At 35.6% G+C, this 15950-nt stretch overlaps 1 protein-coding gene across 1 annotated transcript; it reads left to right on the plus strand.

Annotated features, from left to right (window-relative positions):
* Window positions 1–10282: 10282 nt before the first annotated feature.
* Window positions 10283–12138, plus strand: LOC131614822 (auxin response factor 18-like). The gene is made up of 2 exons (XM_058886371.1): window positions 10283–11434; window positions 11551–12138. Exons 1-2 carry the CDS (start codon window positions 10283–10285, stop codon window positions 12136–12138), a joined length of 1740 nt encoding a protein of 579 aa, XP_058742354.1.
* The last annotated feature ends 3812 nt before the right edge of the window (window positions 12139–15950 follow it).

Consider the following 15950-nt stretch of genomic DNA (forward strand, 5'->3'; position numbering starts at 1 on the left):
ATCATCAGTTGAATCCCTGACATGTTCCACACATAGTAAGACATCATCAGTTGAATCCCTGACATGTTCCACACATAGTTAGACATCATCAGTTGAATCCCTGACATGTTCCACACATGGTTCGACATCATCAGTTGAATCCCTGACATGGATCACACATGGTTCGACATCATCAGTTGAATCCCTGACATGGATCACACATAGTTCAACATCATCAGTTGAATCCCTGACATGGATCACACATAGTTCGACATCATCAGTTGAATCCCTGACATGTTCCACACATAGTTAGACATCATCACTTGAATCCCTGACATGTTCCACACATGGTTCGACATCATCAGTTGAATCCCTGACATGGATCACACATAGTTAGACATCATCAGTTGAATCCCTGACATGTTCCACACATGGTTCGACATCATCAGTTGAATCCCTGACATGGATCACACATGGTTCGACATCATCAGTTGAATCCCTGACATGTTCCACACATAGTTAGATATCATCAGTTGAATCCCTGACATGTTCCACACATGGTTCGACATCATCAGTTGAATCCCTGACATGGATCACACATGGTTCGACATCATCAGTTGAATCCCTGACATGTTCCACACATAGTTAGACATCATCAGTTGAATCCCTGACATGTTCCACACATAGTAAGACATCAGCAGTTGAATCCCTGACATGTTCCACACATAGTTAGACATCATCAGTTGAATCCCTGACATGTTCCACACATGGTTCGACATCATCAGTTGAATCCCTGACATGTTCCACACATGGTTCGACATCATCAGTTGAATCCCTGACATGTTCCACACATAGTTCGACATCATCAGTTGAATCCCTGACATGTTCCACACATGGTTAGACATCATCAGTTGAATCCCTGACATGGATCACACATGGTTCGACATCATCAGTTGAATCCCTGACATGTTCCACACATGGTTCGACATCATCAGTTGAATCCCTGACATGTTCCACACATGGTTCGACATCATCAGTTGAATCCCTGACATGGATCACACATGGTTCGACATCATCAGTTGAATCCCTGACATGGATCACACATGGTTCGACATCATCAGTTGAATCCCTGACATGGACCACACATAGTTAGACATCATCAGTTGAATCTCTGACATGTTCCACACATGGTTCGACATCATCAGTTGAATCCCTGACATGGATCACACATGGTTCGACATCATCAGTTGAATCCCTGACATGTTCCACACATGGTTCGACATCATCAGTTGAATCCCTGACATGTTCCACACATGGTTCGACATCATCAGTTGAATCCCTGACATGTTCCACACATAGTTCGACATCATCAGTTGAATCCCTGACATGTTCCACACATGGTTCGACATCATCAGTTGAATCCCTGACATGTTCCACACATGGTTCGACATCATCAGTTGAATCCCTGACATGGATCACACATGGTTCGACATCATCAGTTGAATCCCTGACATGTTCCACACATGGTTAGACATCATCAGTTGAATCCCTGACATGTTCCACACATGGTTAGACATCATCAGTTGAATCCCTGACATGGATCACACATGGTTCGACATCATCAGTTGAATCCCTGACATGTTCCACACATGGTTCGACATCATCAGTTGAATCCCTGACATGTTCCACACATGGTTAGACATCATCAGTTGAATCCCTGACATGGATCACAAATGGTTCGACATCATCAGTTGAATCCCTGACATGTTCCACACATGGTTCGACATCATCAGTTGAATCCCTGACATGTTCCACACATAGTTCGACATCATCAGTTGAATCCCTGACATGTTCCACACATGGTTCGACATCATCAGTTGAATCCCTGACATGGATCACACATGGTTAGACATCATCAGTTGAATCCCTGACATGGATCACACATGGTTCGACATCATCAGTTGAATCCCTGACATGTTCCACACATAGTTAGACATCATCAGTTGAATCCCTGACATGTTCCACACATGGTTCGACATCATCAGTTGAATCCCTGACATGTTCCACAAATGGTTCGACATCATCAGTTGAATCCCTGACATGTTCCACACATGGTTCGACATCATCAGTTGAATCCCTGACATGTTCCACACATGGTTCGACATCATCAGTTGAATCCCTGACATGTTCCACACATGGTTCGACATCATCAGTTGAATCCCTGACATGTTCCACACATGGTTCGACATCATCAGTTGAATCCCTGACATGGATCACACATGGTTCGACATCATCAGTTGAATCCCTGACATGTTCCACACATGGTTAGACATCATCAGTTGAATCCCTGACATGTTCCACACATGGTTAGACATCATCAGTTGAATCCCTGACATGGATCACACATGGTTCGACATCATCAGTTGAATCCCTGACATGTTCCACACATGGTTCGACATCATCAGTTGAATCCCTGACATGTTCCACACATGGTTAGACATCATCAGTTGAATCCCTGACATGGATCACAAATGGTTCGACATCATCAGTTGAATCCCTGACATGTTCCACACATGGTTCGACATCATCAGTTGAATCCCTGACATGTTCCACACATAGTTCGACATCATCAGTTGAATCCCTGACATGTTCCACACATGGTTCGACATCATCAGTTGAATCCCTGACATGGATCACACATGGTTAGACATCATCAGTTGAATCCCTGACATGGATCACACATGGTTCGACATCATCAGTTGAATCCCTGACATGTTCCACACATAGTTAGACATCATCAGTTGAATCCCTGACATGTTCCACACATGGTTCGACATCATCAGTTGAATCCCTGACATGTTCCACAAATGGTTCGACATCATCAGTTGAATCCCTGACATGTTCCACACATGGTTCGACATCATCAGTTGAATCCCTGACATGGATCACACATGGTTAGACATCATCAGTTGAATCCCTGACATGGATCACACATAGTTAGACATCATCAGTTGAATCCCTGACATGTTCCACACATGGTTCGACATCATCAGTTGAATCCCTGACATGGATCACACATGGTTCGACATCATCAGTTGAATCCCTGACATGTTCCACACATAGTTAGACATCATCAGTTGAATCCCTGACATGTTCCACACATAGTAAGACATCATCAGTTGAATCCCTGACATGTTCCACACATAGTTAGACATCATCAGTTGAATCCCTGACATGTTCCACACATGGTTCGACATCATCAGTTGAATCCCTGACATGGATCACACATGGTTCGACATCATCAGTTGAATCCCTGACATGGATCACACATAGTTCAACATCATCAGTTGAATCCCTGACATGGATCACACATAGTTCGACATCATCAGTTGAATCCCTGACATGTTCCACACATAGTTAGACATCATCACTTGAATCCCTGACATGTTCCACACATGGTTCGACATCATCAGTTGAATCCCTGACATGGATCACACATAGTTAGACATCATCAGTTGAATCCCTGACATGTTCCACACATGGTTCGACATCATCAGTTGAATCCCTGACATGGATCACACATGGTTCGACATCATCAGTTGAATCCCTGACATGTTCCACACATAGTTAGACATCATCAGTTGAATCCCTGACATGTTCCACACATGGTTCGACATCATCAGTTGAATCCCTGACATGGATCACACATGGTTCGACATCATCAGTTGAATCCCTGACATGTTCCACACATAGTTAGACATCATCAGTTGAATCCCTGACATGTTCCACACATAGTAAGACATCATCAGTTGAATCCCTGACATGTTCCACACATAGTTAGACATCATCAGTTGAATCCCTGACATGTTCCACACATGGTTCGACATCATCAGTTGAATCCCTGACATGGATCACACATGGTTCGACATCATCAGTTGAATCCCTGACATGTTCCACACATGGTTCGACATCATCAGTTGAATCCCTGACATGTTCCACACATGGTTAGACATCATCAGTTGAATCCCTGACATGGATCACACATGGTTCGACATCATCAGTTGAATCCCTGACATGTTCCACACATAGTTAGACATCATCAGTTGAATCCCTGACATATTCCACACATGGTTCGACATCATCAGTTGAATCCCTGACATGGATCACACATGGTTCGACATCATCAGTTGAATCCCTGACATGTTCCACACATAGTTCGACATCATCAGTTGAATCCCTGACATGTTCCACACATGGTTCGACATCATCAGTTGAATCCCTGACATGTTCCACAAATGGTTCGACATCATCAGTTGAATCCCTGACATGGATCACACATAGTTCAACATCATCAGTTGAATCCCTGACATGGATCACACATAGTTCGACATCATCAGTTGAATCCCTGACATGTTCCACACATAGTTAGACATCATCAGTTGAATCCCTGACATGTTCCACACATGGTTCGACATCATCAGTTGAATCCCTGACATGGATCACACATGGTTCGACATCATCAGTTGAATCCCTGACATGTTCCACACATGGTTCGACATCATCAGTTGAATCCCTGACATGGATCACACATGGTTCGACATCATCAGTTGAATCCCTGACATGTTCCACACATAGTTAGACATCATCAGTTGAATCCCTGACATGTTCCACACATGGTTCGACATCATCAGTTGAATCCCTGACATGGATCACACATGGTTCGACATCATCAGTTGAATCCCTGACATGTTCCACACATAGTAAGACATCATCACTTGAATCCCTGACATGTTCCACACATAGTAAGACATCATCAGTTGAATCCCTGACATGTTCCACACATAGTTAGACATCATCAGTTGAATCCCTGACATGTTCCACACATGGTTCGACATCATCAGTTGAATCCCTGACATGGATCACACATGGTTCGACATCATCAGTTGAATCCCTGACATGTTCCACACATGGTTCGACATCATCAGTTGAATCCCTGACATGGATCACACATGGTTCGACATCATCAGTTGAATCCCTGACATGTTCCACACATAGTTAGACATCATCAGTTGAATCCCTGACATGTTCCACACATGGTTCGACATCATCAGTTGAATCCCTGACATGGATCACACATGGTTCGACATCATCAGTTGAATCCCTGACATGTTCCACACATAGTAAGACATCATCACTTGAATCCCTGACATGTTCCACACATAGTAAGACATCATCAGTTGAATCCCTGACATGGATCACACATGGTTAGACATCATCAGTTGAATCCCTGACATGGACCATACATAGTAAGACATCAACAGTTGATAATTTAGAAAATAAGAAAATAATTTAGAAAATACTTAAAAATTAATAATTAATAAGAAAATAAGAAAATAATTTAGAAAATAATTAATAACTTTGTGAAAAAAATTAATAAGAAAATAACTTTGTGAAAATAATCAATAATTAATAATTAATAATATAGAAAATTAATAATTAATAAGAAAATAACTTTGTGAAAAAAATTAATTAAAAATTCATAAGATAATAATTTAGATAATAAATCCACTTTGCCATTAATGAAAAACTATTTTTCCTGTTTGTGTGTTTTGGAACATCAAAACATTGAAAATTAAAAAAATAAAAACAGAGGTTAATCATCAGTTGCATAAAAAGTAAGGGTGAAATTAGGGTTTATTTCCATCTTCAATCGATACTGCTACTGCCAACGACATTGCGCGAGATTCACGGACACACACGACCATGGCTGAATGGGGAAGGTTTGTTCCAAAAATTTGTTTAATTCCTTGATCTTAAACTGTTCTTCTGCTTCTCCAATATCGGGTTTTCATGTAATGTGTTTGTATAATGTCTATAATTTAACCTGATAATCATACTGTATTTGAAGAAGACAGTAATATCCGTGTAAAAAGTGATACGGGATATTGAAGTGGTTGTTTGTTAAAATGCAGGGTGAAAGAAGGAAGCTGCGATGAGGATGATTCCCAGGAAAGGAAAATACCTGGGAAACGCACAAGGAGCTTTGTTTTGAAGCAAATGTTGGAGGAGGTCGCCAGGAACAAGAAAGAAAGCAAAGTTAAAGGTAAAGACGGTCAAGGAGAGATGCCATCATCTGCATCCCAAAGGTACTTAACTTATGATTTTTAATAACATGAAAACCAATTTCTCCTTGCCATTTCTTGTTGAGTAGGATGCAGGTATGATTGTAACCATTAAGTGTTTTATTGGACCCTGATATGATGAACTCACTACCAGGAAACATAGTCTGCATAAGGATACTTCCAACATTAGGAAGGAAAAAGGCACCATGGAGAAAGGAAAAAGGAAATGTGAGGGAAGTGGTGAGGTAGAGAAAGGGAATCTTAAAAGAGAAGGATGTGCTGAAGGTGGTGTTGGTTGCAGCCACAAACATAAGGGTAACAACATGGAGTCTTCGGACCTCCACGACATTCAAAGAGATGAGCATGAATACACAACTATATCATCGGATAGCGAGAGGTAAATCAAATGTGTACTGGAATTGTGTTGAAGTAACTGCATAAGCATTTGTTTGACCTTTTTATACATTGTGTTCGTATGAAGCGCCGACACGCCATTCAGAAGGCGTGTCGCCGCGTCGGACATGGATACTCGCACGACACGCGTATGACACGTACATTGCATTGTTATATTAATATATAAAATATGTTCTTGCCGTGTCCGTGTCCTATGTTTTCTGTATTAGCGGAGTCCTCGTGTCCGATGATATGTCCCGTGTCCGAGTCCGGGCTTCATGTTAATTGTGATTTTGTTTCAGTGTCAGGGTGTATAGCCCTATAATTGTGGATCAGGACGAAGAGATGTGGTCGCGAGAAGTAGTTGATGCGAAGAGGACGCGGAGTAATGTTATGGTAGGAAATGAAAAAATTTGATTTGTTGTATAATTTCAATTGTGTTTGAATTGTATTGAAGCTGATAATGATTTCTATTTAATTTGCAGCAACTTCCAGCCAACGTCATCGACAGCTGCCAGCTGCGAAACTTTTCAAATATTGAGCTCTATGACTGTGACAATAATGAACCCTATGACTGTGAGATTAAGAAGAGTTCGAAGAAGAAGGAGTGTTATTTGTGTGGGGCTTGGTTTGACTATATAAGGCATGCTGAAGTGCAGGTTGGTGACAAACTTCGCTTTGCCATCCGTTACCCACCTGTTGAACAAATCATGGTTTATGTTGAGCGCAGGGGTGATACCGCAGGAGGACATTGAAAGGATCCGTCGTGAATGAATTGCTGCGGAATACTCAGTTTTTTTTGTAAACTGTATGTTATGTTGGGTGCTGAAATACTTGTAAAACATAAGCACTCATATTGAATATTTCAGGTTTTAAAAGAATACTTGTAATGTAGTTTATTTGTCTATTTTATCTATTAATATATCTAAAATTTGTTTTATGTGTATAGTTAATTTTAATTTTTCATATTTCAAAAAATTTCATGATATTAAGTTGGATTTATTTAAAAAATAAATATATCTATTAATTTGAAAATATATGTTTATTTTTTATTTTAATACAAGTTTTAATCTATAAATATCATCTACTTGCTTACAATTTGTATTTTTTATATGACCAACATGATACTTGTCTTAATATTATTGGTGGGTCAACAAGTCAAGTTCTATTTATTAGGAATCACTGGGGGTGTTGGTGTCACTCTTGGCTGCATATAAAAAACGAAGCCTTGTTTATATATTATAAGTGGAAGGCATGTAAATAAATGAATACATTGTTTGCCCTAGTGGCTCAGCTCTTGCCCTTAGTCTTCTCTCTTCTCCAAGGTCTGGGGTTCGATCCCCTCCCAGACCTTTTGTTCATTTTATTTTTAGTTTTAGCTGTTTTGTATTCTGGTCAACAATATTATGATGCTTTTTTTTTTCCAACTTTTTCTTTTAACAATTTATTTACTTATACATAATTTTTATAAATAATTTAAATTTTAAGAATGTTAATTTTACTTTGATAATTTTTATAGGTCAATATAATTTATTTAAACGTCAAAATAATTGTTTTTAAATACAATAACTTTTAATTTAAATTAACGTGAGATTTCTAAATTTAGACATAATTTATTTTTTAAATTAAAAAAAATCAAATTTTATAAAATACATTTAGCGTCAGATTTTGTAAGTTAATTTTTTTTTTTAATTTAAGTAAACATCAAGTTTTTAAATAAAAAACAATATTTTTTTAAATTTTAAAAAAAATAAAATTAACGTGAGATTTTATAAGATTAATATAATTCATTTTTTAAATTAAAAAAAAATCAAATTTTACTAAATAAATTTAGCGTTAGATTTATTAAGTTAAATTTTATTTTTTTTAATTTAAATAAACATCCAGTTTTTAAATAAAAAATAATATTTTTTAAATTTAAAAAAAATTAAAATTAACGTGAGTTTTTATAAGATTAACATAATTTATATTTTAAATTAAAAAAAAAATCAAATTTTACAAAAAATATGTTAACGTATTTAAATAAAAAATATGTTAATGTATTTTAAAAAATGTTATTGATTTTTTTAATTTAAATGAATATCAAGTTTTTAATTTAAATAAATAAATATGCAGTTTTTAATTTAAATAAATAAATATGCAGTTTTTCTATTATTAATTTTAATTTTAGTAATGTTTATATGTTAATGAGAGGGGGTGCATGTTGCAAAATTAGAATATAATGAGTTGGTGCAGGTAGCAAATATGAAAATCAAAGATCTATGCATTCTTAATTTGTTGCATTTCTCAATTTTGCTCCCTTCCGATTTTTCTTTTATTTTTTCAATTTTTTCAGCACTCAATTAATGCATAATCATTGGCTGCAGAATTTTCAGCTTTTTCTGTACCATTCTGCATTGGAAACAGCGCCACACTTACACAAGCATTAAAGGAATTTTATTGTGTGTGATTGGTACACCATAGCAACCATGGCTCCAATTCAATCCAAGGGTACTTTAATTCAATCCAATGGCAGAAAAGCATTTGAAACAAAAAAAAAAAAAATGATGTCTCTCACGGTGAGAGACCTTAACAGGTCTCTCACCCTAGCCTGAGCCATTGGAGATGCTCTAACAAGTTTAGATAAGAATCTATACTTAATAGCAATATAACATAAATTACCGGAAACAATAAACAACACAGAGAGCGCCAAAATTAAAATGAAGAAAAAGTTGAAATTGAAGAGTGAGAGAGAGGGGGAACCACCCGGGAGAAAGGTTAAATGGAATATATTGAGGGTGGCGCTTGCTGCATACATCATCTTTGGCCGGAGGAACTGTACATGCGGAGGTTTACGTATCATTTTTGGTTTCTTTGTACTGATTTGTTTAATTTAGGGCATGTTTGGATAATTGGTTTATTTGAAGTTTATAGCACAACTGCTTAACAAAATAAGCAGAACAAAAATTGCATATGCTATTTTTTATAAAAAAAATTAATTATTTTTATATGTGCCATTAACTATTTCAGTTAATCTATGAGAATTTATAAAGAATACTATAAGCTCTTCTATTGGTCAATTTGCATTGTTGTTGGGTTCATAACTGTTTGTTATGTGTAGGTTCATCCTGTTATAACCGTTTCAAAGCCGTTATTTTTAACTGACTCTAACTCTTTGAAACTACATAGACTCTCACTATCTCAGAAACAGTTTTTCATCAACTTCTAAACTTTGCTATTCTCTCTTTCTTAACTCTCCTTCACATCTCTCTCTCTTTCTTAGGGATTGCAGAATCAGGCAATAAGGGAAGGTACTTTCTTTTTATTCTTTCTTCTACTCCTCTTACTTTTTCTATTTCATTTCTATTGCTTCTTCTTTTTAACTTTCAATCTTGTTTTTTATTGCTTCTTGATATGTCTATGAACTTTGGAAGGGGAAGAATCCTCTGCAACTTTGTCATACTGAGATGAGAGTGATTATGTTGTAGGGAGTCCTTAATACACGTTATCTCATTGAAATTTTCTTGAGTTTGTTACACGTTTTCTTCTTTCTCTGTAGTTATAACTAGGGCTGAATATATTTGATCGATTTAGATTTAGATACTTACACGTGTAATAGAGATTTTATGGTTATAACTATTGATTGAACAAATAAACTGCAATTTGTATTTCTGTCCAATCATTCTTTCTGTAATTTCTGTCTAATTCATATCACAATTTTCCTTTTTAATAAATTTGCTGTGTGCAACCGAGTATACATTTCAAAACTAAATGTTAAAACTTCTTTTTATGCAGAACTTGATTTTAAAATGGCAAGATCTAGGAAAGGAAAAGAAAAAGTTGCAATAGAGTCAAAGAAGAATAAGACAGATGGGAACAAGGATGTGGATCCTCAGCTATGGCATGCTCTTGCTGGAAGAATAGTGCAAATTCCACAAGTTAACTCTAACATCTTCTACTTCCCTCAAGGTCATACCGAGCATGCATATCAACCCGTCAATTTTCCTGCTGACATCAAAATTCCATCCCAAATTCCATGTAGAGTTGCAGCTATCCATTATAGGGCTGATCCTGACACAGATGAAGTGTATGCAAAACTCAGGCTTGTTCCTCTGAATAATAGCGAGGTTAGTTTTGATGATGATGCTGTTGCTGGCATCAATGATATGTCTGTAACTAGGAATAAATATCAATCTTATACAAAAACCTTGACACAATCTGAAGTAAGCCATGCTTCTTTTGGATTATCTTGTCCTAAGAATTGTGCAGAAACAATTTTTCCTCCATTAGATTATTCAGCTGACCCTACTTCCCAGGACATTTCTCCCACGGATGTTCATGGTGAAACATGGGAATTCAAACATGTTTATAAGGATGCGCGAAAGCGGCATCTGTTAACAACTGGGTGGAGTGAGTTTGTAACCGAAAAGCTACTTGTTTCGGGGGATTCACTTGTGTTTCTGAGAGCGGAAAACGGTGATCTTCATATTGGAATTCGAAGGTCTAAAAGAGGAAACAAATTTGGATCTAACCCTTCATCAAAGAGCAAACCTGTTAATGAAATTGGAATTCATCTTGTACCATCCCACGGAGAACTTACCTCGTCTTCAAGAGAGAAAGACGATAAACCTCAAAAACATGATATAGGAAATGAATTGAGAAGTGATAAGGTGATGGGAATTGGGAAAGTGAAGGCTGAAGATGTTATTGAAGCAGTAAGACTTGGTGTCAATAAGCAACCATTTGATGTGGTTTACTATCCTTGGGTTGGTACTCCCGAGTTTTTTGTGAAAACCTCATTAATTAGAACAGCAATTCAGAATAAGTGGCGTTGTGGAATGAGGTTCATGATGGCCATTGAAACTGAAGACCCGTCAATGATAAATTGGTTAATGGGAACAATTGCTTCTGTTCAGGCTGCTGATCCAGCATGGCCCGACTCTCTTTGGAGACGTCTGCAGGTATAGAAATGTTTATTACATACTCCTTTGGAACTCAGATTTATAAGCAAATATAACTAATTGCATTTACAACTTTGTTCCAGCTTTGAATAATCCTCTGATATCATACTTTTTAGGTTACGTGGGATGGTCCCGATTCAATTACAAATACAAAAAGACCGAACCCCTGGCAAGTTGTAATATTACCGGACATGTCACCTTCAATCTCTTTTTCCCCTTTATTGCCTCAACACCTAAAGTTTCCCATGGATGGCCAATTTTCAGTGCCAACTTTTCCAAACAACTTTCAAACACCAAATGTTCCTATTTTTCCTTTACCAGAAACTAGTACTGCAGGCATGCAGGGAGCCAGGCATGATCATTATAGTCACTCCAAATCAGACTTTCACCTTGAAAACACTCCATTAGATAACCCAGCATTGCAAAAGGAGAGTACCATTGAGAATACTTCGTGCTTGATATCAATGTCTACACAACCGTCAGAGAAACCGAATCATGCGAAGCCGAAACAGATTCTGCTTTTTGGACAAACAGTACAAGTTAACACAGGAAATGAAAATGCTGAGAAGAAAATCACTAGCTCTTCTTCTGATCCTGTACAAGACCTGCCAAAACGTTCCTCTGGTGAGAGGCTGGAATGTAATCCCGAGAGCCAATGCAAAAAAGATACATTGGCAGGAGAAACAGTGGACAATGAAGATTGAGGTAAGAATTAGAAATGAATAAAATGTAGTATCTTTTTTGTATTGTGACTACTGGTTCATATCTTAGAAAATTGATATATGTTAATAATATTTTTTATGCTTTCAGCGACTTCATCAAAATCAAAAGAGGTAACGGTTTGCAATGGAAGGAATAAGTCTGATAATCATGTACTGCAGCTTACGTTAGTTTTTTTCATCTTGTTGCAAAGTTTTATTAGGAATGTATTCCAAGTCTATGTATTCCAAGTCTTGTACAGTTTATTTCGATTCTGATTCTTCTTGCATTATATCAGTTTTAAATATTCATAGGTCAAACTTCCAGACACTGACTGCATTCCTGCTCTCAAATTTTACAAAAGAAAACTTCCACCATGATGCGAAATGCAAGGATAATTTTGTGTAGACTGTGGACTCTTTTGCTCGGGTCATTTTGTATAGACTGTGTTGCTAAATTCTAGCATTTCTCTTTTATTGACTTTAACCAATGGAGAAGTAGGAGTCAGAAATAAGAATCATCACCACAATCATCTAAAAGGAAATATAATCAAAACATGAGTAATTTAATTATTATTATAATATTGTATTCATACTTTGAATTAAAATACAAAAATCAAGCTTAGTATTTCCATGAACGGATGAAAATTAACTACAAAAACTTTATGAACAATGCCATAAATTATTCTCTTTAGTTCTCTCAAACAAATAATATCAAAAAATTTATGTTAATAGGTAAACTTAAATAAATAAACACAAATAAGCATTTAATCTTGTTGATCTTTTAATTTGTTAATCTATTTAAACATTAGTTAAATTTCTTACTTACAAATGCTCAAATAAAATAGACTTTTATGTAGGCTATTAGGCCAAACAGGCCTTCAAAAAGGCTAGGCTTTGGCCTAAAAATAAGCCTTTGATAGGCCACAGGCCAGACTTAGATTTTGAAAATTTTGGCAGGCCAGACTCAGGCTTGACAAAGCCTAACTCGGCCCAGCCTATTTTCACCCATAATCAAAATTAACCGTGTAATTTTTTTTTTACATTGTTGGTGTATACCAATTAAATTCAACTTATAAATAACGAGGTTAATGTATAACCAAGAGCAATTCAATGAGATGGTGGGGTCACTTCCAACTTAACTAGAGCAAGACTCAATATTTATACCACAAAAAATCCTAAGATATCCTTAGAGTGTGTTTGGATGAAGTATTTTAATGAGGGGAAGTAAATTTTTGAGGAAATTGAAAATGATTTGACCAAAATCTATTGTTTGGATGAAAAAAATGGAGAATTGTTAAAATGATGTAAATTTATGATGTATTTTATTCAAGTTAAATTTAAGAAATATCAAATGACACAAAAAAGTAAAGAATTTGAAATTGTTCCTTCACTCTATATAATGCAAATGTTAAGTTGTTTATTATTAATTTTTCAAAATTTGATAAATAGTCCTCATATTTTATAAAAATCTCAAATTCATCCATAAAAATTTCCAAAAATTGCAAATAGGTCCTTAATAATTTTCAAATTTCACAAATTAGTCCATTCAAATTTTCAAAAATTGCAAATTGGTCCTTATTTTTTATTTTTAAAATTTATGAAAAATGACCCAAAAATTTATCAATGAATTATTTTAATCTTTCATCCAAACAAATGAATTTAAAAATGAATGAATTTCAATTGAATCATTTGAATTGTTTAGAATTTTAAATTTCTTAAAATTTCTCAATTTCTTCATCCAAACACACTTTTAAGGCAAGCTCAAGGAATTGGCCCCTTCGATGCATAATTCTGGTTATCTTTGATGTTGGTAACACATTCAACATCATTTGGTTTTGTAGGAACCAGGACAGGTTGAACGATAAATCCATCAGCTAGAAGTCTTCCATTGCCTTCATTATTTCCAACGCTTCATTTTCTGGAAACCCTACTAATTCGAGGTTGGGTATTTGTAATGGGCCAACATAACTATGAAGAGGACATGAAGGAAACCTTACCACAAATCAAACTTAAATGGACTATTATCAGTGTTTTAAAAATCGAATCAAACCGGTAGATCAAATTAGGAACCGAAAGAATTATTGGTCTGGTCTAATTGTTAGACCGGGTATGCTATTGAATTGGTGAAAACGGGTGAATGGGTGGTTTTGGAAAATCGGCAGTTCAAAACGACGTTGTTTTCATAATTCTTTTAAGAAAAAAAATCAAACTTTATTCAAAATTTATTTGGAACAACTTTCCCTTATTTGCAATTATCTGATTCAAAATTTATTTAAATTTGTATTTCATATTATTATTTTGTTGTGAGTGATGATTATATTTAAATAATGAACATGTGAGATTATGATATTTTTAAATTTTGAAGGTGTCGTGATATTTTTTAGAGACCGAGTCATCCGGTTCGACCGATTTAATAAATATATAGTTTTATTATAGAGTTCCGTTTATTCAACCGAATTATCCAGATTAATCCGATTAAGTCGAGTGGTTTGACCATTGACCTAGTGGTTCGACCAATGAACTAGTATCCTCACTGGTTTGATGACCGGTCCGATATTTAAAACATTGAATACTACAAGGCACGAGTATTTAAAAGACTTTGTGGTCCCCAAAGGAAGGAAACACCGATTCAAAAGAGTCTAGAATAGTCCTTGCCGAGTCATTTATTTTTTGTTACAACAAGAATCCTAGTTGGATGTAAATTACGGTTGTGTTGTAACCAATTATGTCTATATACTCACTCCGTCCCAAATTATAAGACCCGTTGGAGAAAAAATTTGTCCAAAATTACTAGTCACTTTTCATTTCCAATGCAACATTAATACAATTTTTTCAAATATACCCTCTATAATTTATTACTCTTCTTTTTCATACTCTTTTAATTTCTCTTTTCAATGTAATTATTGAAGGATATTTTGTTAAAATTATACATCATTTAACTTTTCCATAAAGCAATACTTACATTTCTTAATTCTTGTGAAATGCCCAAAACGTCTTATAAATTGGGTCGGAGATAGTAGTACAATTCATTAGATTTTCTTCTCTGTTGTACTGTGTTCACAACATTTGGTGCTTTGATTACATTGCCACCATAAGTTCACTGTCCCCCTTTGAGAACTATTCTTCCATTCCTGATTCATCTTCCTCAACTTCCACAAGTACTCCATCTTCCACTACTTCATCTACCCACAAACTGACTTCCAGCTTGTTTAATGTAAATTTCTTAATGTATTTTTTTTCTTTATTTAGATGGCATGCTACATGAATATGTGAAAAAATTAATTATATTATTCCATATTGAATTTTACTATTCTTTGTTGATATATTTGTGGTTTGGTGTGGGCTGAATTTTTAACTTTGAATAATATAATAGGCATTAAAATTTCCCAATCAACAACTTGCAACTTAAATAGAAAAGTCTCAACTTGATGTTTATTTGGAGGAGGCTAGCTTGGATTCTACTTATCAAAACTATGATGACTTGAATGTTCTTCAATGGTGGAAGGAGAATATGTATCGGTTTAAAGATTTATCTTTAATGGCTCATGATTTGTTAGGCATTCCTATCACTACTGTTGCATCTGAATATACTTTTAGCATTGGTTCTATCATTCTTAACAAGTATAGAAGTAGTTTATTAACGAAAAATGGGGAGGCTTTTTTTTGCACTCGCAATTGGCTTCACGGTTTTAATAGTTCAGGTATATAATCATATATAATCATATTTTTAATTGATTTATTTCATTTATATGTGGTTTATTTGACTACATAAAATATATGGTTGTGACTTTTTTTGCATCTTATTTTATGCTGTT

Source organism: Vicia villosa, linkage group LG6 (assembly GCF_029867415.1).
Source record: "Vicia villosa cultivar HV-30 ecotype Madison, WI linkage group LG6, Vvil1.0, whole genome shotgun sequence".
Taxonomy (NCBI): domain Eukaryota; kingdom Viridiplantae; phylum Streptophyta; class Magnoliopsida; order Fabales; family Fabaceae; genus Vicia; species Vicia villosa.